The 26,296-nt window shown below is 44.8% G+C and overlaps 1 protein-coding gene across 1 annotated transcript in view; it reads right to left on the bottom strand.

Annotated features, from left to right (window-relative positions):
* Positions 1-26,296, bottom strand: part of tcf12 (transcription factor 12) — a gene marked incomplete at its 5' end in the record, with an annotated part of 523,457 nt that overhangs the window by 32,666 nt on the left and 464,495 nt on the right. Inside the window, 6 exon segments of the mRNA XM_084330674.1 lie at positions 2,836-3,030; positions 3,996-4,067; positions 5,065-5,138; positions 14,994-15,002; positions 15,005-15,035; positions 15,038-15,142. Of these exon segments, the coding sequence (XP_084186800.1) occupies positions 2,836-3,030; positions 3,996-4,067; positions 5,065-5,138; positions 14,994-15,002; positions 15,005-15,035; positions 15,038-15,142 (486 nt within the window).

Below are 26,296 nucleotides of genomic sequence, written 5' to 3'. Positions count from 1 at the left end.
AGATATAGGACTAAACCCACCCTAAAGTCTGAGCACTGCCTTGTCATTCTGTCCACATTCATAACAGAACAGTTGACTGTTGTCCCGCTGCGTCTGTCCTTTCTGGGCTCCACCACATGTTCTCAAGCTATCTGGTTTCTCCTCTGAGCACGGAGGGAAGGTGGGGATAGCCTACATCAGCCGTGTAGGGTGGGTGTCTTCCCCTTTTCTTATGGAATGTGATCCTCAGTCACTGTTGGCCTCCGTTAACCCCCCCAACCTCCGCCAACCCCACCCCCCTTTCCTACGCTACGCTAATCTCCGCTACGCTCTCAACAGGTGTCCAAACAAGTCTTTGTCTGGAGCAGGAGGAGGGAGGCTGGGGGGCTCTGGGCAGGGTAGATTGCTGCCATTTTCATTGCCGAGGCCTGATTACCATACAGCTGAGGAGCAGCACTGTTTGGGTGCAAAGCCTGTGGGTTCAGACGCACGCTTCCAACCGCTCAGACTTCCTGAGTTGTTAAAAAGAGGCGGCGAGAAGAAGGGGGTTTGGCCAGAGTGAACGGCTGTATCTGTGCCACGCAGAGCTTGGCGAGCCCCGTCTGATCCCACAGCACAGAGGAAGCACTGTGTTAATGCAGACACTGCAAACTCGCTCAGAACCACAACAACACTGTTGCCATCAACCCCCCGACACTCTTAATGAATACACCAGATTCCACACTCGTGGGACGACAGCAAAAAGGATTTCCGTTACAGACCGGAACATGAGAGGACCCTGGGAGGATGATAGCAGTAGTGTCAAACAGCATCCGTGACAGCAAACACGTGTTTTACGGGTAAATAGTTTACCGCCTGTGCTGTGAACTTAATGAGAGTAACAAACCAGAAACATTTAAAATACTGTATTTAGACATGGCAATCAAGGTAAGTGTGAACAAAAAAGGCAGTGGAAAAAATACCATTGTTTTTTATCAGGTTGATCTGACACGCAACATTCGAGAGAGATCTAACCTATAATTGAGATCTTAATTGTTCAATAAGCTACTGAAAATTGCTTAGCGGCATCTCTACACCTTTACCCTCATTAAGAATGTACGGATGTATAAATATGTAAATTGTGCTGAAGCTAAGTGCAGAAGCTAAAGGTTTCAAGTCACCACATACCTGTTAGTGACGTCACACATGCCACTCAGATGTCAGGGATGTACAGAGAAGCTCTGCCTCTCCAGGGGAAGATTGTGGAAAATAAATGTTCCGCACAACAATCTATATAATCAAAGTCATGCCTCCAAGAGGAGTTAACCATTAAGAAAATGGTTTCTGAGTGGAAGGGATCTTTAAAAAAATGTCATTACATTGGTACTGATTTATAATGAGTCAACAAAGTCCCCAAAATCTTGTTTTCCCTCTACAAATCAAACTATTTAAGAATGCCAATATACCCCACGTTTATGTCAATAAATTCCAGATTTTGGCTTTACAATCCAGAATTTCTTTCACCATCTAAATTTCATTAGGTATATTCACATATGTTATCCAACAGTTTGACTTGTAGATGGATGATAGCATCCTATTTTCTTTCTTTCCTTTATATTTCTATTCTTTTATTTTAATTTCTTAGCTAATCAAAAACGTCTGTTTCCCTTTACTGGTGAAGTATAAATCATGTTTAGTTGTCAGATGCCATCAGTCCCTTTATCAAAGGCTCAGGAAATCAATTCCAGACTGAAGAAATCCAACAAACATTCCCAGTATGACCATTTTGCCTGGAATTCTAAATAGTTCCCATCACTTAAGAATCAGTGTAAGAACAGTGTTCTCTATTTCAACATATACTGTAGCCTACATGTGCTCAAATCCCTTTCTTCTCTAAACTAAATAATAATAATAATAATAATAATAATAATAATAATAAAATAAAAATAATCTGCATTCCCCTGTTTCCCAGGAGGCCCTGGTCTGTACTCTACTAGAAGTGCAACAACACAAACACTTCCCAGACAAAACTTCAATCCATTTCGCCTGGTTTTCTCATTCAGCCATGTGTGCATGTCTTTTCACAAGGACAGGCAGAGCTTTGGGCCAGCCATTACACTTATGGAAAATATGTAATTTCAAGTTCAACTGCTCTGTGTGGAAAATGGCAGGGTCCTTGACATGGCTGGTGACTCGTTTTGAACAGGTGGCCTCAGCTTATTTAATAGTCTACTGTATATGGAAAAGTTAGTTCCAAGAATGAATGCTTCTTCTCAGACCATAATCTCGATCAATCTCAATGCTTATATAGGAACATGTGTCGTAAAAGATGTCTATGTCTAAAATATTAAAGATGCTGTAAGATGTATTTTTCTTTTATTAAAATAAGTGGTCTACATGTTAAAATAATAGCTCTACATTCCGACAGCCATATGATCTGATATAGAGTGTCTGGTCAGTAACATGGGTCTCCCAGTTCCTCCACTCTGCAGTGAACAGGACAAACAAAATCTGGTATCCCTTCCCACTTTATCCAATCATGAGAGGGAACTCCACAGTGTTTCAGCAATCATGTGCCTGAAACAAGTAAAATAATCTACCAGTGCAGTAAGCAAATGTGGCTTGGCAAGATTTCTTGAAATAAGTGAAAATATCTAGGGTTCTCTCTCTTGATTGGATAAAGTGGAAAAGGGATACCAAGAAATACATGTTCTGTTCACTGCAGAGTGGAGGCCCTGGGAGACCCATGTTACTGACAAAACACTCTGTATCGGTGATGGCTGTCAGAATGAGATGAGAACAATTTAACACACTTATTTTAACAAAAGAATACCACTTACATCACCTTTAAAAAGGTCTTCTATCAAGTTCTCATACCATTGCTGCTATCCGACTTGGAACCAATGCGGAGGCAGGAAAGTTTGCACCAATGGCTGCTATTGGCCCGTTTTGTGCTTGTTGTCCCAGCAGGGAGTGTATGTCGCCGGGCAGACTGGCGCTGGAGCCCACAGCATGGTTCCTCAGGACGAGGATGGCATCATCCAGCCTGTCCAGACGATCCTCCATCCGAGACTGGAAGTATGGAGAGAGAGAGAGAGAGAGAGAGAGAAGAGAGAGAGAGAGAGAGAGAGAGAGAGAGAGAGAGAGAGAAGAGAGGAGAGAGAGAGAGAGAGAGAGAGAGAGAGAGAGAGAGAGAGAGAGAGAGAGAGAGAGAGAGAGAGAGAGAGAGAGAGAGAGAGAGGTAGGGAGAGCAAGAGAAGACCAGGGAGGTACAGAGCAGCGTAATATAAGCACATTAGGATGAAGATCAAGGACACTGATTGTATGGTGTGGACTCGCTGAAGGAAGAAAGGAAAAAACATCTGACGCACAAGATAAAGACGTTCCAAATGTATGGAGTTGAGCCATTTCAACTTGAGAGTATCCTCATAGACAACAAGTGCCCTCATTTGTATCTAACAGATACACCAGGAACACACTGAGGCTACGTTCACACAGCAAGCCTTTTGGATTCTGATTTATTGCTCAGATCAGATTATTTTGTTTGTTAACTTTTTTTTTAATGCGGCCAATAACAGATTCGATGGATGTAAGGAAAATTGGGATGAATGTCAATCTAGAGTGACATAAAACTTGCATGAAAGTCACATGACTGTTCTGCATGAGGTCGCATTGCAAATAAATCTGACCTGTATCTGATTTAGAACACATAATGGAAGTGGCCCAAATCAGAATTGAAAATATCTGAGTCACAGAAAGTGATTTGGGCCACTTTTTGCCTGCAGTGTGAACATAGCCTAACAAGTGTTAATCATCTAAGCTGATTACCACAAGCTGAAATGGCTAAATAGAAAATAAACAATAGAATGAAAAAGTTAACTTACAAAAATAAATGAGTTTAACTGCATTTCACTGTGTGTGGAATGTGACGTGGAGGTCAAGCTTGTGTGAGAGAGAAAGAAAAAAGAAGGATGCCAAAGAAAAAGAAGTATGAGGACACAGAACGGGTGGCGGCTCCATCTGAAGCAAGGCAGTACCTCGCAGACATCCTTTAAGAAAGACATGGCGTCGTGGAGATGCTCATGCAGCTGCTGGTGAACTCTGTTCTTCTGGACAAAGTCAAACAGGGAGAGTAATCATGAAAACAGATCAATAGTAATGAAATAACCAGAGACACAGCATGGAGAAGAGATATCATCTGTGAATATAAACGCATAGCCCGGATAAAGAGAAACAAGGTTAGAGACGGGAGACAGCTGACAACTAATAATGTTCGACAACTACAGTAATGACTCCCACTACTCTACTAATCCCTCTTACTAGTTACGCTGCTGGCCAGTATGACTTACTACCATAGTGTCTTTATACCCGTAGACATATGTCTGATTAGCACTATACTCAGTAGTACTCATTTATATATTTCAACCCAGCCATAATTTCCTGTACATTGTATATCTATTGCACTTTACTGTTACATTTGCACTCCAGTTGGATGCCGAACTTCTTTTCGTTGTATTTGTAGTATTTGTGCTGTATAATGACAATACATTTGAATTTAATCTAATCGAATCTACTACAACCCCCTCAATCTCAGCTCTCCCTCTGGGTTCACTCCCTGTCCAGATCCTCCCGTTCTCACGGACAGGAAAATGCTACGGCAGCAGAGATACTAAGCTTGTGGGTAAATATTTACTCCCCTCGCCCGGATAATGTGAATGTGTGACGTTGGTGTGAGGTTGTGTGCGGGTGAAAAGTGATCCCTGACCAGGCCTCTGGTTCCAAGGCAGCTCAGGAATCCTGGAGTAGTGGTTCAAGGCAACAGCTGCCAAGAAGGCTCCCCCCGGCCCCCCTATTCTAGCCCCAAGTCCCAACTGCCATCCCAGATTCTCCACTGGCCAGGCCCACAGACCAGAGGACAGATGGTGGGAGGACACACCCCGAGGGACAGGTATTGTTTCACTCTGCCTCTCCCTCAAGCCCCACCTTCCTCTGTGACATTTTTCAGACAGGAATTTCCCTGTAATGCTACCTCTGGCTTTCAAACGGTTAACCCATCTACAGCAAGTTAAGACGGGAGGAGAGGATGGGGGGGGGGGGGGTCCTTACCAGTGAGTGAAGAGAATGGTCGTAGTTGGGGGAAGAGGGGGTCTGTCCACCAGCCCGGGGCCATTGGTTGGTGCCTGAAGAGAGAGAGTGAGACGGAGGGAGGGAGGGAGGGAGAGAAAGAGATACTTGAAGTCAAAGTTAATGACCTAACAACACAGCTGATTGTCATAACAACATGACTGAGGGCTGCATTGTGCTCCACAAACACAAGTTGACACAGCGTAGCACACAGTCCTCACATATTGACGTCCTGGTTGTCAGATTGTTTTGCTGCTCTTTACAGGGTATATTTATCTTAAGGACTTGACTGCACCCCTTCCTTTTTTGATATGCAGTGCAGTATATCATGGAACAGATACACAACAGTGCAGTATATCATGGAGCAGATACAGAACAGTGCAGTATATCATGGAGCAGATACAGAACAGTGCAGTATATCATGGAGCAGATACAGAACAGTGCAGTATATCATGGAGCAGATACAGAACAGTGCAGTATATCATGGAGCAGATACAGAACAGTGCAGTATATCATGGAGCAGATACAGAACAGTGCAGTATATCATGGAGCAGATACAGAACAGTGCAGTATATCATGGAGCAGATACAGAACAGTGCAGTATATCATGGAGCAGATACAGAACAGTGCAGTATATCATGGAGCAGATACAGAACAGTGCAGTATATCATGGAGCAGATACAGAACAGTGCAGTATATCATGGAGCAGATACAGAACAGTGCAGTATATCATGGAGCAGATACAGAACAGTGCAGTATATCATGGAGCAGATACAGAACAGTGCAGTATATCATGGAGCAGATACAGAACAGTGCAGTATATCATGGAGCAGATACAGAACAGTGCAGTATATCATGGAGCAGATACAGAACAGTGCAGTATATCATGGAGCAGATACAGAACAGGGTATTTACAGCACACAGAACAGAAGACGGCGCCCTTAACATAAATTAAAATAAAACCACAGACATGAATTGATCAATGATTAAAGTTCAGTTTAACATGTGACCAGAATTATCATGGTTTCGCAGTTTTCATGATTACTATACTCTTTTTTAGATTATAAAAAAGAAAGGAAAAAATAGTATGTATATAAAAAGAAATAAAAATAATTATCTTCCTTTTGAATAAAATAGTCAGCGGCTGCAGGGCCTCTTTTTCTGCATTAGGGTTGTTAAAGATAATCAAAGTAAAAAATAGTAGTCTATAGCAGACTTGCGTGCACACTGCACACACACCCATGCACATACACACACATGCGTGCATGGACACATGCAGACTTTTTTGGGATTACATTTTTATAGTGTAACGTTTGGCTACTGAAAAATTATTTATAATGGTTAAATGACAATATACAGAACGTACAGAGAGAGATCAGGAGAGAGGGTGGGCGAGCAAGAGAGAGAGCGAGAGAGAGAGGGCGGGTGAGCGCGAGAGAGAGAGAGAGAGAGAGAGAGAGAGGGTGGGCGAGCAAGAGAGAGAGGGCGGGTGAGCGCGAGAGAGAGAGAGAGAGAGAGAGAGAGAGAGAGAGAGAGAGAGAGAGAGAGAGAGAGAGGGTGGGCGAGCAAGAGAGAGAGGGCGGGTGAGCGCGAGAGAGAGAGAGAGAGAGAGAGAGAGAGAGAGAGAGAGAGAGAGAGAGAGAGAGAGAGAGAGAGAGAGAATCTCAGCCTGTCCCATCCACTTGGGGCTGGCAGTAGTAACCTTACAAAAAATCAACAAAATCAACTCAAATGAAAACAAAAGTAAACTCTGGACTGATCTGTGTGAACTGCTCTGTGTGAACTGCTCTGTGTGAACTGCTCTGTGTGAACTGCTCTGTGTGAACTGCTCTGTGTGAACTGATCTGTGTGAACTGCTCTGTGTGAACTGCTCTGTGTGAACTGCTCTGTGTGAACTGATCTGTGTGAACTGCTCTGTGTGAACTGCTCTGTGTGAACTGCTCTGCTGTGAACTGCTCTGCGTGAACTGCTCTGTGTGAACTGCTCTGGTGTGAACTGCTCTGTGTGAACTGCTCTGTGTGAACTGCTCTGTGTGAACTGCTCTGTGTGAACTGCTCTGTGTGAACTGCTCTGTGTGAACTGCTCTGCGTGAACTGCTCTGCGTGAACTGCTCTGTGTGAACTGCTCTGTGTGAACTGCTCTGTGTGAACTGCTCTGTGTGAACTGCTCTGTGTGAACTGCTCTGTGTGAACTGCTCTGGTGTGAACTGCTCTGTGTGAACTGCTCTGTGTGAACTGCTCTGTGTGAACTGCTCTGTGTGAACTGATCTGGTGTGAACTGCTCTGTGTGAACTGCTCTGTGTGAACTGCTCTGCTGTGAACTGCTCTGTGTGAACTGCTCTGTGTGAACTGCTCTGTGTGAACTGCTCTGTGTGAACTGGTCTGTGTGAACTGCTCTGCTGTGAACTGCTCTGTGTGAACTGCTCTGTGTGAACTGCTCTGTGTGAACTGCTCTGTGTGAACTGCTCTGTGTGAACTGCTCTGTGTGAACTGCTCTGTGTGAACTGGTCTGTGTGAACTGCTCTGTGTGAACTGCTCTGTGTGAACTGGTCTGTGTGAACTGCTCTGCTGTGAACTGCTCTGTGTGAACTGCTCTGTGTGAACTGCTCTGTGTGAACTGCTCTGTGTGAACTGCTCTGTGTGAACTGCTCTGCTGTCATCAGCGGTGCATGCGGCACACAGCATCATTAAGGACCACAGCCACCCAGCAGGCAGACTGTTGTCCTTGCTACCGTCTGGCAGACGATACAGGAGCATGGCTACACGCACCACCAGACTCAAAGACTGATATTACCATCAGGCTTCTCAACTCATAAACCTGCAATGTTTCCAAAAAAAAAGATGCACTATCAAACCATGACTGCTGCTATTGAACCTGGTCTGCTTACTGGACCTGGTCTGCTATTGAACCTGGTCTGCTTACTGGACCTGGTCTGCTATTGAACCTGGTCTGCTGCTGGACCTGGTCTGCTATTGAACCTGGTCTGCTTACTGGACCTGGTCTGCTATTGAACCTGGTCTGCTTACTGGACCTGGTCTGCTATTGAACCTGGTCTGCTGCACACCAATGTACAATACTGTTATATACACTTGTCACTTTTTCACACAAATCCCCTTTTCATATACCATAATGTATATAGTGCTATAGTTATTATCACATTCCATTCTCCCATATCTCATAATTAATTCCTTTCTCCCATTCCATTTGTGCAATCTACTGATCTACACATCTACACACAATCTACTGATGTCACTTGTCATATGTATCTAGTGTTGTACTTTATATTGTACTTATGTCACTTATTGCTTTTTACTTTATGGCAAATTTACCATTTAAATTAAAGAATTTCTTTCTTCCTTTCTTTTGTTTTATCTTTATTTCACTAGCGCTCTATTGCGGCTAGTGCTCTTACTGCTGAGCTGACCTGTTTCTCTTGTCAACTACATTACATTACAGTACTACAGTCAAACTGAACTGAACTGATTTAAGGCGCATGTAAGGACACTGGATTTTAATCACAAGATGTTGACAATGGCATAGCCTCAGATGTACTGTAACCAGACAACTCAGAATATAATTGGATAGCATTCATAAATGGTTTATGCTCTTTTCCAGCTCCATTCACCCCACTAATATTTTGATCTGCTCTAATTATGATTGCCAAATGGTTCCAAGAAAATTGTGAATAACAACAGCCTTAGGGTTTTTATACACAGTACTGATTTGAAGACAGGGCCAAATCTAAAGAATGACGTACTTAGGACTTACTTACTGTCAAAAGCCATTTGGGCATCCAGGTAGATGGCACAGACTAGGCACATCCAGGTAGATGGCACAGACTAGGCACATCCAGGTAGATGGCACAGACTAGGACATCCAGGTAGATGGCACAGACTAGGACACCACTTGAGAGGTTCAACATGTTAAATGTAGTAATCTCCTTAAATTGTCAGCTGAGGACCTTCCTTTGATGAAGCCGGCCTGGTCGGCATTAATTATAGATGGTAATACTTTAGTCAGTCATTTATAGTCCACGCTAATTAAGCTTATAGGTCTATAATTTGATGGATCCATTGCTTCTCTATCTTCTTTCGGAATCAATTATATTAATGCTTCATTAAATGTATTAGACAAAGACTCCCGATTAAATGCTTCCAGATAAATTTTTGTTAGCATTAATGGAGTGGAACAAGTTTCCAGTGGCCCTGAAAAACATCGAAGAGGGGGGAAGCTTTAGATGTGCCACAAAGAAATGGCTAGCCAGTGAAGTATAAAATAGCCACGTCTAGGAAGGAGAGGGTAGGGCGTGTTTTATGGGGTTGCTATATGTTTTATTATGATGCTCGTCTAATGTCTGGTGCATCCAAGGACTATTACTTGTTGAGATAATTTCAGAACTTTCAAAACGGATTCAGCTTCTCCTGAATCTGGCTTGACAAAGTGTTTATAGAATTGTTGAAAGAGCTCGTTAATTTCTTTAGATGATGAGACTAATACATCCCACTTCTTAATTACAGGTACAGTATAACAATATTTGTGGTCTGTTGTCTTAATTGTCATCCCAATAGCTTACACACTTTGTCACTGGCATCATAATTTTTTTTCTGAATAATGCATATTCTGCTTTTTTTTATTATTATATATTGTATATATTATTCAACTGCATCCCTTCCTGAAGACTGAGTCAGTGGAGGAGGGATTTAACACAGACACACACACGCGCGCACACACACACACACACCCACGCGCACACACACCCACGCGCACACACACCCACGCGCACACACACCCACGCGCACACACACCCACGCGCACACACACACACACACACACACACACACACACACACACACACACACACACACACACACACATCCAGTGCCAAGTGAAACACAGAGACTTCACCTAAATTAACTTTCCACTCTAAAAGCCCACTAAGGACCTCAGCAGAGCAGCAGAGTACAAACAAATGTTGGAAAGATCAAATAATAAAACCCTTGATTCATTAAGATCAAACCCACAGATGACCTAATCGGGGCTTTCTTGATTACTGTTTTTTGGACTTAAGAGCTTCAGTAGTAATTACCAGGAAATAATCAAAGCTTCATGCTTCCCGAATGCAATGTTCCAATGTGCAATGCGGCAGGCAGGCAGATGAGACCTATGTGGTAGATAATTACTATTTCTATATGTTTTTTCTCATGCTGATGAAGTCAAAATCTTAGAAGTGGTAAAAAAAAGGCGGTCAGGTGGCGTAACGGAGATTGCGTTCGTCACCAAACCCCGGAGCGGCTAGATTCGCCTGTTCGAATCCAGCTCACAGCTCCGGGGTTGTCACCAGCTTGGCTTGCCGTCCACACTAATACAATTGGCTGTATTAGAGGGTGGGAGAAGCTGGCGGGGTGGGTCCGGGTCGTTGTAAACAGCGACTCCTACAGTTCGGTCGGGGCGCCTGCTAAGCGCGGATAGGACTTGAGTGGGATAGTGTGATCCTTCCACACGCTACGCCCTCTCAATGAGAATCCGCGCTGCCAGGTGAAAAGAAGCGGTTGATTGGCTAGACGTGTGTCGGAGGAAGCACGTGGTAGCCTCCACTCTCCCAGACCGACTGTGGGGGGTAAGTGTGCAGCGACCAGGAAGGGGATTGGGAATTGGCATAACGACTAACATTGGGATGGGATAAAATCGGAGGAAAAAATGGAGGGGGAAAAAGATTTTTAAAAAAAAGAGCGCGATATACCTTATATTCACGACGCTAAAAAAAATCAACCAACCGATGGATTGGAAACGCAATGAACCAAATTTCACATCACTTTATATTTTTCCTTGAATATCAAATATGTTCCCTGCCTTGATCTGCTGGCTCTGTTGATAGTGAATATCAAGTTGTGTGTTCCAGGGACAGACTGCTGTAGGCTACAGTAGCCCTCATGCTACCTGCATTTACAAGGTCATTGGGTCTCATTCCCGAACGGATTTACAACAAAAAATTTCCTCTCAGACAGGTTTCTGCCAATTTAAGCAATATTAGCGCTAGTAGCGCAATCCCCCAAACAGAATGTACTTATACTGTACGTAGGGCAGAGCATAGTATCTACTAAATCCTAATGAAACAAGTAACTAGAATAATATAAGCCTACTGTTCATTCATTAGACACGTAGGCCATACTGGCGCATACAACACTCTGGCGGCCTTAATATGTGTACACTACAGTACTGTACTGTATATGTATAGTATATGTACACCACAGTACTGTACAGTACTGTATACATATTAAGGCCACCAGAGTCGGGCGTACCATGAGCGGACTGCATGGTTGACTGTACTACGGTCTACGGGGCGGGCAGCGCAGAGTGTCTTTGCTGCTCTCCTAATGAAACAAGTCATTGGAATAATAAGCCTATACTGCGTTCATTCATTACGCGCGTAGGCTATACAGTACTGCGCGTGCCCGTGCCTGCACGCGCGTGTGTGTGTGTGTGCGCGCTGCAGCAGGTGCACCACGAGCTGTACTATATATGATGACAATACATTAATCTAATCTAATTTTGATGGGTCGCAAAGCGCTTCCGCGTCCATTTTCACACGGCTGCATCACTAGTTGCCTTATAAGGAGCTCAGGAGGCGTTGCTTTGTATGCAAATGACCTGAACGGGGACGCGCATTCGTGTTTCAGACTGGTGCCATTCCCGAACGCAGATATCACAGCTGTGACCGTTTGAGACACTTAAGACATCTTCCCCGCACGTTGGGGACTCGGAGTGAACTTGTCATTGATTCTGTCTCAGTCGGTTCCAAGATAAGTCTTCCAAGAGAACTCTTTGGAAAATATTCAGGAATGAGACCCATTATTATTAGTGCTTTTTATTTTGGGGAAAATATTTTGGCTGGTCATATTAAAAGTCCACTAGCGACAGTGGTTAGAGGGACGGAAATTAATGTCAATCCCTGCTCACCACATACAGATAAATCAAGATGATGTAGTGAAGGGGGAAAAAAACATCCTCTATATTTATCATTTCCTTTTTATTATAATAATAATAATAATAATAATAATAATAATAATAATAATAATAATAATAATAATAATAATAATAATAATAATAATAATAATAATAATAATAATAATAATAATAATAATGTCTACAATGTCTATCAAACTATTCTACCAAACAAGCAATGTGCAGCAGGTAATGCACAATTACATCAAATATTCCTAATGGACTCTGGCGATAACAAATCCTTATTTGTTATCGCCATGGTTATTTGAGGTGGTGTCTTGAGGCTGTTCCAGCTCAGGGCTCTGTCTGGCCTTCATTACAGTAGACGGGTACCAAGCCAGGCTTACACACTGGAGACTACAGTCCACTGGAACACAATCTACACAGAGCTTTGTTTAGGTTTCTTCTCCCTCATTAGGCTGTTTATCCAGGATCCCAAATGAGTTGCAGGCCAAGTGATAAATGTAGGAGATCAAGGGTTGTGGCGTATTAACATTATGAGGGTTTAGAGGGAATTGTAAACCCTAGGAATAGGTTTTTCTATAATCTCATAGGACAAACATGTTGTAGGAATGATACAGTCTATTCGTGGATGGGTGGGTATCACAGACACCACTGGATTGGTTCAGCTCCTACCTTTTCCGATAGAACCTTCTCTGACACAATAGGCATCATCATCCTCAACAGACGTCACTTCGGCTTGATTCTACTCCTCGTACGCGCATTACAAAGCATTAGTGTCTCTTTCCGTTGCAAAGCCGATACCCAGATATATTTCTCTATAAATCCCAGTGATGCGAACTGCCTTTAAGACATGGACCTCTCAATTTGTTTGAGCAATTCAACAAAGCGGTCGATTGTATTTATTGAATTATATTGAATGCTGTAAATAATACAGCAAACTGCTGTGGGCCACTTTTTCCTCTCAGAAACAATGAAACCAAGAGCAAGAGAGAGCAGCTTTCCACCAGCCAACGTCAACGTTCCTAGTTCACACGTCCCATTAAACACACAGCCCTGGTAAAAGCAGACTTTAATTAACAGGGTATTAAAAGTTACTTTGGAAGAGGAAATGAGAGCACTTTCTCTGTTCTTCCTCAGTGTTGTCTCTGCCGTGAATCAGACATGAACTCCTTTAAGCCTCTGCTGGCTGGCTGCTATGAAAAATGTGCCTGGGGCTCTGGTCCCCACATGCACTAGAGAGGGCTAATTGAACACACCAGCCTTGAGTAATGCAGTGTCTCTCGATGTAATCCGTATGATACATTGGACTTTGTGGTTAATATTAACACTGTGCCAACATTTGTGCCAATTTTCAAAGCGCAGTCCTTTTGCAAATAAACCTCAAACCTTTGAATTGAGGTCACAAATAAGAAAGTCCATAAGAAAAGAAAGAAAGAAAGCTCTCTAGGTAGATTACATTTACATTTAGTCATTTAGCTGACACTTTTATCCAAAGCGACTTACAAGTTCTGTACGACAAGTCATCAGGAAGGGCCCAACTCTATCAGCTGAGTAACAATGTTCATCAAAGTGCTACAGTGTAGGTTAGTATATTAGGACAAGTGCATGACAGTAAGGTTAGTTAGGGTTAGATTTGTCTCATTTCAGATAATGGTTGAAGAAGTGCGTCTTTAGTCGACAGTGAAAAGATGAGATGATGACATGGATATGGATGGGTGGGTATTCCACTGCCAGTCTCTCAGGAAAGGAAAGCTGTCCTGATATGTAAACAAGGTGAGAGAGAGAAATAGAGAAGTCTTCCTGTGAGGGTCCGACACAGTCTGCTTCATCACTCACAGAACTCCTCCCTTATACTATCCAGCAGACAAATGAGGCCCTTTGCAGCCGTGTGTGTGTGTGTGTGTGTGTGTGTGTGTGTGTGTGTGTGTGTGTGTGTGTGTGTGTGTGTGTGTGTGTGTGTGTGTGTGTGTGTGTGTGTGTGTGTGTGTGTGCGTGGGGGTACAGCTGTCCATGGTGGGCCGGGGCAGCAGCTGAGGATGAGGGTGGCATACGTAGAGACAGCTGTCGCCACTACATTACCACACATGGCACAACTGCTGGCTGGAACAACACACCGGGATCCCCCCCCCCCCCCCCTCTCTCTCTCTGCCTGTCAAATATCTTGCCTAAACAAGCATATAATATAGAACATGACGCTTATCATGGGACAAGACTGCAAAGCTTGTTCGCATACTGTACATTCAAATTGGAGTTCACAGTTTTCTGGATAGACAGAAACTGCGATATTTAAGCAAATGTGCAATATTTATTTAAGCAGCTCATTGTGCAAATGACGCTCAAGTCCATTTAGAGCAACTTGTCTACAGTATGTGCAAGTTCTAGAACATTCTGTATAACAGAGTCTCCTCATCTGGGAGCCTGAGATGTGTGTGACGTCTGCAGTTTGATGCTCTACCTGGCCTCCAGAAGGGGTGCAGTCTGATGCTCTACCTGGCCTCCAGAAGGGGTGCAGTCTGATGCTCTACCTGGCCTCCAGAAGGGGTGCAGTCTGATGCTCTACCTGGCCTCCAGAAGGGGTGCAGTCTGATGCTCTACCTGGCCTCCAGAAGGGGTGCAGTCTGATGCTCTACCTGGCCTCCAGAAGGGGTGCAGTCTGATGCTTTACCTGGCCTCCAGAAGGGGTGCAGTCTGATGCTCTACCTGGCCTCCAGAAGGGGTGCAGTCTGATGCTCTACCTGGCCTCCAGAAGGGGTGCAGTCTGATGCTCTACCTGGCCTCCAGAAGGGGTGCAGTCTGATGCTCTACCTGGCCTCCAGAAGGGGTGCAGTCTGATGCTCTACCTGGCCTCCAGAAGGGGTGCAGTCTGACGCTCTACCTGGCCTCCAGAAGGGGTGCAGTCTGATGCTCTACCTGGCCTCCAGAAGGGGTGCAGTCTGATGCTCTACCTGGCCTCCAGAAGGGGTGCCAGCGGCGGCCACCACTGTACTGTACCTGCTGAGGCAGCACCCGCTGTGGCCGTCAGGGGTGAAGGAGAGCTCACTGGAGTCGGCGGGTTGGATGGAAAACTATTGCTAGTGTGGTCAGGTGAGTAAATCTGTGAGAAAGAGAGAGAGAGAGAGAGAGAGAGAGAGAGAGAGAGAGAGAGAGAGAGGGGGGGGGGGGGCAGAGATAGAGAGAGATCAGTACAAACAAACCTTTAAAAGCACGACCCGTCATTTGCCCATATTTCTTTTTATAGCTTGTGTTATATTTTCTGGCCGACACTGAGCCAAGATTGGCTCATCAATTCTGTGGACCTTATTACGGAGGAGCCCATACAAAATGTCCAGTGCATCCATATGATGCTTTAACTGTGATCAGTGTCTTGGTTAGGCTTAGAAAAAAGGAAATGAAGCCCACACAATATTCACAACAATATCTTAGTGCTGGTAGTGGTGGTCTTTCCTCGAGTCATGGTCTGTTTGCTCTGGACACCATTCTCACTGCTATACCATCACACGGTCACACTAAGTCAAACGGTCATAATAACACTACTACTACTTAGGGTTGGGATCGTTTGGATTTGAACAATTCCGGTTCCGATTCCGATTCTCCATTTCGATTCCTGTTCTAAATGATTCTCGATTCCGATTCTTTGAGGTGCAGGTCAAAATAGGTCACAGCTTATTTTGCAGGAGATTTTTATTTTATTTTTTTTAATCTTTTATTTTCTTCATACTATTCACATTGTCAGTTGACTTGATACAGTTTAATTTGGTTGCTGTACTGTAACTAGGGTATTAATTAACAAAGTAAAAAATAAAATGTTCCAGAACCGGAAGTTAGGAACCGGTTCCTTTTAGAACCGGTTCTTGGTGCCCAACCCTACTACTACTACTCAATACACACAATTGTTAAGGGGATGCAGACCAGAGAAAGACTTTCGTCTTGTTTACATCAGGGTAGGCGGGTGGGGGGTACATTGGAGGGGGTTGGGTTTGGACATTTACAGGGGCCAGTTTCGAATTGCAGTCTCCTGTAGGTGCTCTTTGAGAGTGGTTTTGAAGGTGGGTAGTGATTCACATTCCTTTACAGCTGTGGGTAGGGCGTTCCACATTGATGTGGCATAATTGCGAAGCGTGTTTAGTCCCTTGTTTGAGCCGAATCTGGGTTTAACATGATTTGTGGAGCTCCCTCTGGTGTTGTGGTCGTGGTATTCACTGACCTTTGGGAAGTATTTTGACATGTACATGGGTACCTTGGTCGTGTAGTAGTGTATCTTGTAGACCAGGCCCATTGCAAGTTGCTGTACTCTGTCGTCTACTCTAAGCCATCCTAGGTTGTCAAAGTGGACAGGGGTGAGGTGGGTTCTAGGAGTAAGGTCAAGCAGTAGTCTGACCAGTTTGTTTTGTGATGTTTGTAATTTAGTTTTTAGCGCCTTTGAGGTGCTTTGGTACCATGAGGTACAAGCATAGTCGTAGTACCCGTGAATGAGTGCTCCTGCCAGAGTCTTCAGGGTATTCTTGTTTACCAGAGAGGAGATCCGGTACACAAATCTAGTTCGTTGGTTGACTTTTTTGATTACATTGGATGCCATTTTCTCACAGGAAAGATTTGCTTTCTGCATCATAACGTTAGCTGTCTGCATCATAACGTTAGCCTTATGTATCATAACGTAAGCTTTCTGCATCATAACGTTAGCTGTCTGCATCATAACGTTAGCCTTATGTATCATAACGTAAGCTTTCTGCATCATAACGATAGCTTTCTGCATCATAACGTTAGCAAAGAGGGGGGGGGGGGGGTAGGGTACCGTTTACCTCCACCATCTGTTCCCTCCCCTCAAGGTAGGATTGCATCCAGCTCACTGATAGACTATCAAAACCAATTGCTTTTAGCTTGTCAATCAGAATGGAGTGATTGACAGTGTTGAAGGCCTTTTGTAGGTCCAGCATGACCATGCCGCAGTATTTGCCCACGTCCACCTCTTGTTTGATGTGGTCATTCAAATAGAGAAGGCATGTGTCAGTGGAGTGGGATGTTCAGAAGCCAGATTGGAATTCGTAGATTAGATTTTTTTCCGTGAGGTACTTTTCTACCTGTTCGTATACTATTTTTTCCATGACCTTCGAGATGGAGGTAAGAATAGAAACAGGGCGGTAGTTGCCTGGGTCCAATTTGCTGCCCTTTTTGTGCAGGGGGGTTACTCTCGCAATTTTGAAGTCTTTGGGTATGTGTCCCTGTTTTATGGAGAGGTTTATTATGTGTGTGATGACTGGGGTGATGGCGGCTGCTGAGTCTCTGATGAATTTGGAGGGGATATTGTCATGGCCAGTGGCCTTGTTAGGTTGGAGGGCGCTCAGTTTTTCGTCTACCTCAGCTGTTACCATTTCTAGTTTGAAATCGTCTTTGCGGACCCCTAGGTTATTGTAGTAGGCTAGGATGTGTTCTACCCCAAAATTCTCTGAGTGGGAGGGTAGTTTGTTTACCAGTGTTGTGGCTATGTTTGTGAAGAAAATGTTTAAGTAATTGGCTACATGCAGCTTGTCTGTGATGAGCGTGTTGTCCGTCTTTATGTTTATGTTTGAAAATCTGGTTTTAAGTTTTTTTTTACTGCAGCCTAGTTGATTATTGAGTCATTTCCAAAGTTCACAGGGTTTATTTTAGTTTTCCTCAGTCTTGTCATTGATACTACTACTACTACTACTACTACTACTACTACTACTACTACTACTACTACTACTACTACTACTACTACTACTACTACTACTACTGCTGCTACTATTGCCACTACTACTATTACTACTACTACTACTACTACTACTACTACTACTACTACTACTACTACTACTACTACTGCTGCTGCTACTACTACTACTACTACTACTACTACTACTACTACTACTGCTGCTGCTGCTGCTACTACTACTACTACTACTACTACTACTACTACTACTACTACTACTACTACTACTACTACTACTACTACTACTACTACTACTAATAATAATAATAATAAACAGCACATTTTCTAAATCAAAGCACTTCGCATTTAAAAGAAAAGGCCCACAATGTGAATACAATTAAACACAAACTGAGGAAAACAGAAGATAAAAGGAAGTGCTGCATTCTTTGTGGCTAAGCTGCTGTCATCAGGGTTTTATGAGGGGATGTTGCTGGGAGTTGGAGTGAAAATGGAAAGAGCTTTCGTGTTTGCAAATGATGTGGTCAAGTGTGAGCATCATGTATAGAGAATGGCTGTGATACTTACACGTCATGTATCTCTATGTTACTCCCTATGACCTCAGTAACCACAGCATGTCCATGTATCAGTGAGCTGTGGTGTTCCACAAGGAAGCATATTAGGACCGCTACTATTCCTAATATATGCAAATGACATGTCGTCAGCTTGTGACTGCAACTTGTTCCTGTTTGCGGACGACTCAGCCCTGCTGGTCTCTGACAAGAACAAGTTACAGGTTGAAAAAGCCCTCAGCTCGGAACTAGGCAAAATCTGCATATGGCTCGCCGACAACAAACTATCATTACACATGGGCAAAACAGAGTCCATTCTCTTCGGTTCAAATAACAAACTCAGCAAGACCGACGGCTTCTCGGTTACAGTGGGTGACAATATTATCACAAGGAAAGATGAAATTACCTACCTGGGTTCCATCCTAGAGGCTAATCTTTCCTGTGACAAAATGGCATCCAATGTAATAAAAAAAGTCAACCAACGAACGCGATTCTTGTACCGGATCTCCTCTCTGGTAAACAAGAATACCCTGAAGACTCTAGCAGGAGCACTCATTCAAGGGTACTACGACTATGCTTGCACCTCATGGTACCAAAGCACCTCAAAGGCATTAAAAAACAAATTACAAACATCTCAAAACAAGCTAGTCAGACTACTGCTTGACCTGACTCCTAGAACCCACCTCACCCCTGCCCACTTTGACAACCTAGGATGGCTTAGAGTAGACGACAGAGTACAGCAACTTGCAATGGGCCTGGTCTACAAGATACACTACTACATGTCAAAATACTTCCCAAAGGTCAGTGAATACCACGATCACAACACCAGAGGGAGCTCCACAAATCATGTAAAACCCAGATTCGGCTCAAACAAGGGACTAAACACGTTTCGCAATTATGCCACATCAATGTGGAACGCCCTACCCAAAGCTGTAAAGGAATGTGAATCACTACCCACTTTCAAAAACACTCTAAAAAAACACCTACGTGAGACTGCAATTCGAAACTGGCCCCTACAAATGTCCTAACCTAGTTGTACAGTAAATGACCAAGTAAGGCTTTGTCAGTATTCCAATGTACAGTGTAAAATGTGTGTGTCCCATACCCAACCCCCCCTCCCCCACCTCCAATGTACAGCCCTCACCCACCCACCCAACCGCACCCCACCCACCCAACCTCCTCCAATGTACAGTTTCTATGCCAAATGTATATACCAGGGGTGGCCAACCCGCGGCTCGCGAGCCGCATGCGGCTCTTTGCCCGTCAATGTGCGGCTCTTCCATCCAAAAAAAAAAAAAAAAAAAAAAAAATTATTTATTTTTTACCTTTTTTTTTTTTTTTACTTTTTTTTTTTTTTATGTCACTCATTCCATAAGGACGTAGAATAAACATTTACAATTTTTTTTTAAATGGTCCATTTGCATGTTCTTGGTATCTGAATCTAGGGACATATATGGATCAGTGTCAGAAATAGTGTGTCTGTTACTAGGCTTGAGTAAATTGTAATGAACCAAAGGAGAATATCAATTCTATTTAAAAAAAAATTATCTTTGACTGTAAATAACACCATGCTAAAATTGACCAGACCTGAAAAATCTAAGCAAATGAATAAAGGGAAGATGATTAAACAGAAGGTTTTGTAGATACAGTACTGAATTCTGCCATCTTTTTTATAATGTAAATTTCTCCACCATTCTTCATCATATTGCAACACCGTTTTTTGCAAGACGTTCACAGAAAGGTAGAGAAACTAACTGCGTTCTGTTTTATGGCAATAACGTTCAGGTTTGTGGGAGATAATCCCAAAAAATAAGAGAAATTAAAAAGTAAATCCAGAAGTCAGATGATTGACAGGGGCTGGTGTGAGCTGGGTAGGGTAGTTTTTCGAAATTTGAAAGCCCTGAGTCTCTTCCTTCAAAAGACTACACTCACTTTTGGCTGTGCCACTTCCTCCTGTCAATATGCGCCGGTTTCCGACTCAATGCCCTGAGATTTCTATAATCTTATATTTCACTAATAACAGTTAAAATAATTGGTAAACAAACATAATGCTGAAAATATACACTTTTACTGTATATCTCGGGCTTAAGAGGTTAACCCTGTGAGGCCCAAATTAAAAAGAAATTAGCAACTTCAGAGGCCAGAGGGTGGGACATATAAACACATTTACTATCAAATAGCATTGTGAGGCTGAACAACAGGACCAATTGACTATACATGTGCTTAAAGGGGAACTATCTTATAAATGGCTTTTTTCAGTGTTTACCATTGTTTCTTAGCTATGTGGACTTATATTAATAGGATATATGTCTCTAATTCTCATATTGGCGAATTCTTCCAATTCTCCTCTCACAATATTCACCCTCACTGAACTGAGTCATCTGAAAATGTGCATATCTGTGATGTCAGAGATTTCTCAGCTGCATAATAATGTGGCAGTTGATGTGGCAGTTGGCACCAGGCCACACAGTGGTTGGAGCCCAGCCTCAAAACGGCTTAAGATCTTGAGGTAGAAAAATGCGGTTTTTAGTACTTGATTAGAAATACAAAACAATGCATTTTTTTTGAAAAAAACCTAGGTGTTCCATAGACTCACAGGAATTGTGTAAAAGTGCCCAAATAGTGAAAGAAATAGTAAAATAGTTCCCCTTTAACATTTTTTAAATAAACATTATTTTTTTAAATGGCTAAAAGTGATTTTGTAATTTTGCAACCGTGGGTATCACAGGGTACTTTTAACCCTGTGAGGCCCAACTAAAAAAGACATTAGCAACTTCAGAGGCCAGAGGGTGAGACCTATAAACACATGAAGGGTGCCGTGACTGAAAAAAAAGGTTGAGAAACGCTGGTATATGGTGTGGCTCTTTGTGGTACCACAGTCATTTTTTTGTGGCTCTTAGTCTCTGACTGGTTGGCCACCCCTGGTATATACACTCTTTTTCTGGACACTTTTGTATCACAAACAGTACTGTATTTGCAAATCTGATATGTCATAAATGTATAGATGTAGCAGTACTGTCTATCTGTATGTCATGTATGACATATATGTTATGATGAATTGAAAATGGAGGACCCTGATGTAAACAAGACGAAAGTCTTTCTCTGGTCTGCATCCCCTTAACAATTGTATGTACTGAGCTGTACTGTACTGTACCCATTCTGCAATCTGTTAATAAACGTTTCAATCAATCAATCAATCCCCTGAGAGGTAATACTGAGGCCAATGTGTTTTACTACAACATGTCAATCACAAGAGCTGGGGGATGGGGGGGAGGGGGGATTAAATCTTTAAAACGTCCACAGGGATTTCATTTGTTTTAACAAATGCTGGATTAAAGCAAGAATGAACCACGTCTCAGAGAACACATGGTATTACGGTTGGATTCCAACTAATTAGCAATGGGGAAAAAACAGCAGATCCAAAGAGATTTCTTTTCCAACTGAAGATCAAATTGAGATTGCAAGAAACCACTTGACTTCTGTGGGGACGATAGAATGCGGTCGTTATCAATAATCTCCTGCTCCATCTTGATCTCTGAGCTTTAGTGTTTCAATCAACTTTAAGCATCAAACTAAAGGGTTGCTTATTGAATCGAACTGTGTTGAGGCCGCTTGTTCTGAAGGAAGGGAAGGAGAGACTGTAAACTTAAAATTGTATACAGTCTCAGTTTGCAGAACGTCTTGAAATGCTTTCATACAGTCTCAGTTTGCAGAACGTCTTGAAATGCTTTCATACAGGCTCAGATTGTAGAACGTCTTGAAATGCTTTCATACAGGCTCAGATTGTAGAACGTCTTGAAATGCTTTCATACAGTCTCAGATTGTGGAACGTCTTGAAATGCTTTCATACAGGCTCAGATTGTGGAACGTCTTGAAATGCTTTCATACAGGCTCAGATTTGACATGCTTTTATTCAGTCTCAGATTGTAGAATGTCTTGAAAACTAGTTGATGACAAATGTTTGAAATCAAGACTCAAAAACAAGTCTCCCAGCGGTTTTGCTTCTCGAGAGCGAAGCTGTTTATAGTCGTGACTCCTGACCCGACGGCGTATGACTGACTTGACTATTCTTTTTTTCTTTCACTCAATGAAATACAGCTCATTTTACTGCAATAAATGAGACTCCGCCCCATCATCAGTCACGCTCCCCCAGGCGGCAGGGGGCCAATAAGCACGGCCCATTTGAAATGGCCAGAACAAAAGCCGCACAAAGGGGCAGCCCGCTGGGTAGAGCCGTAGCAGTTAGGTCCTCTGTCCCCCCAGCGCCCCACGCCCATCCCAGCCCAGGGTCCCAGCCCAGCCCAACTGTGTCCATTTCACTCCAGCATTGTCATGTTAATACAATTGAGTCTGCAAATACAATAAGATTTAATTTGCGATTATGAACCCCCCACACACACTTTTTGGGGGGGGTTTGTGCACCGATTAACCATATATTCCCCAAATGTTAAGCCTATTAAGCCAATTATAGATTAAACCCAGAGTCTGTGTGAGTTGGTTGGACTACAGTTTAATGTTACCAGATACAATTTTAGAATTCCTGCCATACCGATTACCAATACATACATAGACATGTGCCATGTTGAATATTATCAAATAATTATCTGGAAATATAATTTAGAACTATTTGGAAATAAAGCTTGGCTGTCATGCTGCTGAATTGAAGGGCTTATGGCAAAGTAGCGAATGCCAAATGCACAGGGTAGGCTTTATTCCAATCAGTGAGTAGACCATTGTGAACAAGAAGCTCTCGTCAAGCTCCTCTAAGGCTGCGTTCACACTGCAAGCCTTAGTGCTCAATTCTGATTTATTGCTCAGATCAGATTAATTTTAGTTTGGCTGTTCACATCATTTCTTTGATGTGGCCAATATCAGATTCCAGTGTGAACTGGTCACACTCCTGAACTGACCCGCATGCGCAAATTAACAATAATGTTGGCGGCAAAAATATTTGACAAATGTCAATCTAGAGTGACGTAAAATTCACATGAAAGTCACACTGTTCATACTGAGACCTCTATCTGATTTAGGACCACATGTGAAAGTAGCCAAAAGCAGAATTGAAAAGATCAGATTCTACGTGTGCTGTTCACACTCTCATGAATAAAACAGATCTGAGTCACATCAGTTTGTCTGATTTGGGCCACTTTTTCCTGCAGTCTGAACGTAGCCTGCTAGGTAGTAAGTTGTACCCTTCCTGCTGTCTTGTTGTACAAAACTTGTAAGCCGCTTTGGATAAAAGCGTCAGCTAAATGACAGAATTATTATTATTATTATTAGAATGTAAATGTAAATGTAGTAGATAAGTGTGTTTCTATAGTTACCAGTATCAGACCCAAGCCTTCATCCTGCCCCTCAGACCAGAGCCTTCATCCTGCCCCTCAGCCCAGAGCCTTCATCCTGCCCCTCAGCCCAGAGCCTTCATCCTGCCCCTCAGCCCAGAGCCTTCATCCTGCCCCTCAGACCAGAGCCTTCATCCTGCCCCTCAGCCTTCATCCTGCCTCTCAGACCCAGAGCCTTCATCCTGCCCCTCAGCCCCAAGTCTTCATCCTGCCTCTCAGACCAGAGCCTTCATCCTGCCTCTCAGCCCAGAGCCTTCATCCTGCCCCTCAGACCAGAGCCTTCATCCTGCCTCTCAGCCCAGAGCCTTCATCCTGCCTCTCAGCCCAGAGCCTTCATCCTGCCTCTCAGCCCAGAGCCTTCATCCTGCCCCTCAGACCAGAGCCTTCATCCTGCCTCTCAGCCCAGAGCCTTCATCCTGCCCCTCAGCCCAGAGCCTTCATCCTGCCTCTCAGCCCAGAGCCTTCATCCTGCCTCTCAGCCTTCATCCTGCCTCTCAGACCCAAGCCTTCATCCTGCCTCTCAGCCCAGAGCCTTCATCCTGCCTCTCAGCCCAGAGCCTTCATCCTGCCCCTCAGACCAGAGCCTTCATCCTGCCTCTCAGCCCAGAGCCTTCATCCTGCCCCTCAGCCCTAAGCCTTCATCCTGCCTCTCAGACCCAAGCCTTCATCCTGCCTCTCAGACCAGAGCCTTCATCCTGCCTCTCAGACCCAAGCCTTCATCCTGCCCCTCAGCCCTCAGCCTTCATCCTGCCTCTCAGACCCAGAGCCTTCATCCTGCCTCTCAGCCCAGAGCCTTCATCCTGCCCCTCAGCCCAGAGCCTTCATCCTGCCCCTCAGACCAGAGCCTTCATCCTGCCTCTCAGACCAGAGCCTTCATCCTGCCTCTCAGACCCAAGCCTTCATCCTGCCCCTCAGCCCAGAGCCTTCATCCTGCCCCTCAGCCCAGAGCCTTCATCCTGCCCCTCAGACCAGAGCCTTCATCCTGCCTCTCAGACCTGAGCCTTCATCCTGCCTCTCAGACCAGAGCCTTCATCCTGCCCCTCAGACCAGAGCCTTCATCCTGCCTCTCAGACCAGAGCCTTCATCCTGCCCCTCAGCCCTGAGCCTTCATCCTGCCCCTCAGACCAGAGCCTTCATCCTGCCCCTCAGCCCAGAGCCTTCATCCTGCCCCTCAGCTCAGAGCCTTCATCCTGCCTCTCAGACCAGAGCCTTCATCCTGCCCCTCAGCTCAGAGCCTTCATCCTGCCCCTCAGACCAGAGCCTTCATCCTGCCTCTCAGACCCAAGCCTTCATCCTGCCCCTCAGCCTTCATCCTGCCCCTCAGCCCAGAGCCTTCATCCTGCCCCTCAGACCAGAGCCTTCATCCTGCCTCTCAGCCCAGAGCCTTCATCCTGCCCCTCAGACCCCCAGAGCCTTCATCCTGCCTCTCAGCCCAGAGCCTTCATCCTGCCCCTCAGACCAGAGCCTTCATCCTGCCCCTCAGCCCAGAGCCTTCATCCTGCCCCTCAGACCCAGAGCCTTCATCCTGCCTCTCAGCCCAGAGCCTTCATCCTGCCCCTCAGACCCCCAGAGCCTTCATCCTGCCCCTCAGCCCAGAGCCTTCATCCTGCCCCTCAGACCAGAGCCTTCATCCTGCCTCTCAGACCAGAGCCTTCATCCTGCCCCTCAGCCTTCATCCTGCCTCTCAGACCAGAGCCTTCATCCTGCCCCTCAGACCAGAGCCTTCATCCTGCCCCTCAGACCCAGAGCCTTCATCCTGCCTCTCAGCCCAGAGCCTTCATCCTGCCCCTCAGCCCAGAGTCTTCATCCTGCCCCTCAGACCCCCTGAGCCTTCATCCTGCCCCTCAGACCAGAGCCTTCATCCTGCCCCTCAGACCAGAGCCTTCATCCTGCCTCTCAGCCCAGAGCCTTCATCCTGCCCCTCAGACCCCCTGAGCCTTCATCCTGCTGCCCATCAGACCAGAGCCTTCATCCTGCCCCTCAGACCCAAGCCTTCATCCTGCCCCTCAGACCAGAGCCTTCATCCTGCCCCTCAGACCAGAGCCTTCATCCTGCTGCCCATCAGACCAGAGCCTTCATCCTGCCCCTCAGCCCAGAGCCTTCATCCTGCCCCTCAGACCAGAGCCTTCATCCTGCCCCTCAGTCCAGAGTCTTCATCCTGCCCCTCAGACCAGAGCCTTCATCCTGCCCCTCAGCCCAGAGCCTTCATCCTGCCCCTCAGACCAGAGCCTTCATCCTGCCCCTCAGACCAGAGCCTTCATCCTGCCCCTCAGACCAGAGCCTTCATCCTGCCCCTCAGCCCAGAGCCTTCATCCTGCCTCTCAGCCCAGAGCCTTCATCCTGCCTCTCAGCCCAGAGCCTTCATCCTGCCTCTCAGACCAGAGCCTTCATCCTGCCTCTCAGCCCAGAGCCTTCATCCTGCCCCTCAGACCAGAGCCTTCATCCTGCCTCTCAGCCCAGAGCCTTCATCCTGCCCCTCAGACCCAAGCCTTCATCCTGCCCCTCAGACCCAAGCCTTCATCCTGCCCCTCAGACCAGAGCCTTCATCCTGCCCCTCAGACCAGAGTCTTCATCCTGCCCCTCAGCTCAGAGCCTTCATCCTGCCTCTCAGCCCAGAGCCTTCATCCTGCCCCTCAGTCCAGAGCCTTCATCCTGCCTCTCAGCCCAGAGCC

The sequence above is a fragment of the Notolepis coatsorum genome (assembly GCF_963971535.1).
Source record: "Notolepis coatsorum genome assembly, chromosome: 1".
Lineage (NCBI taxonomy): Eukaryota > Metazoa > Chordata > Actinopteri > Aulopiformes > Paralepididae > Notolepis > Notolepis coatsorum.
The sequence above is the reverse complement of the archived record's forward strand: the minus strand, read 5'-3'. Positions and strand labels throughout refer to the sequence as shown.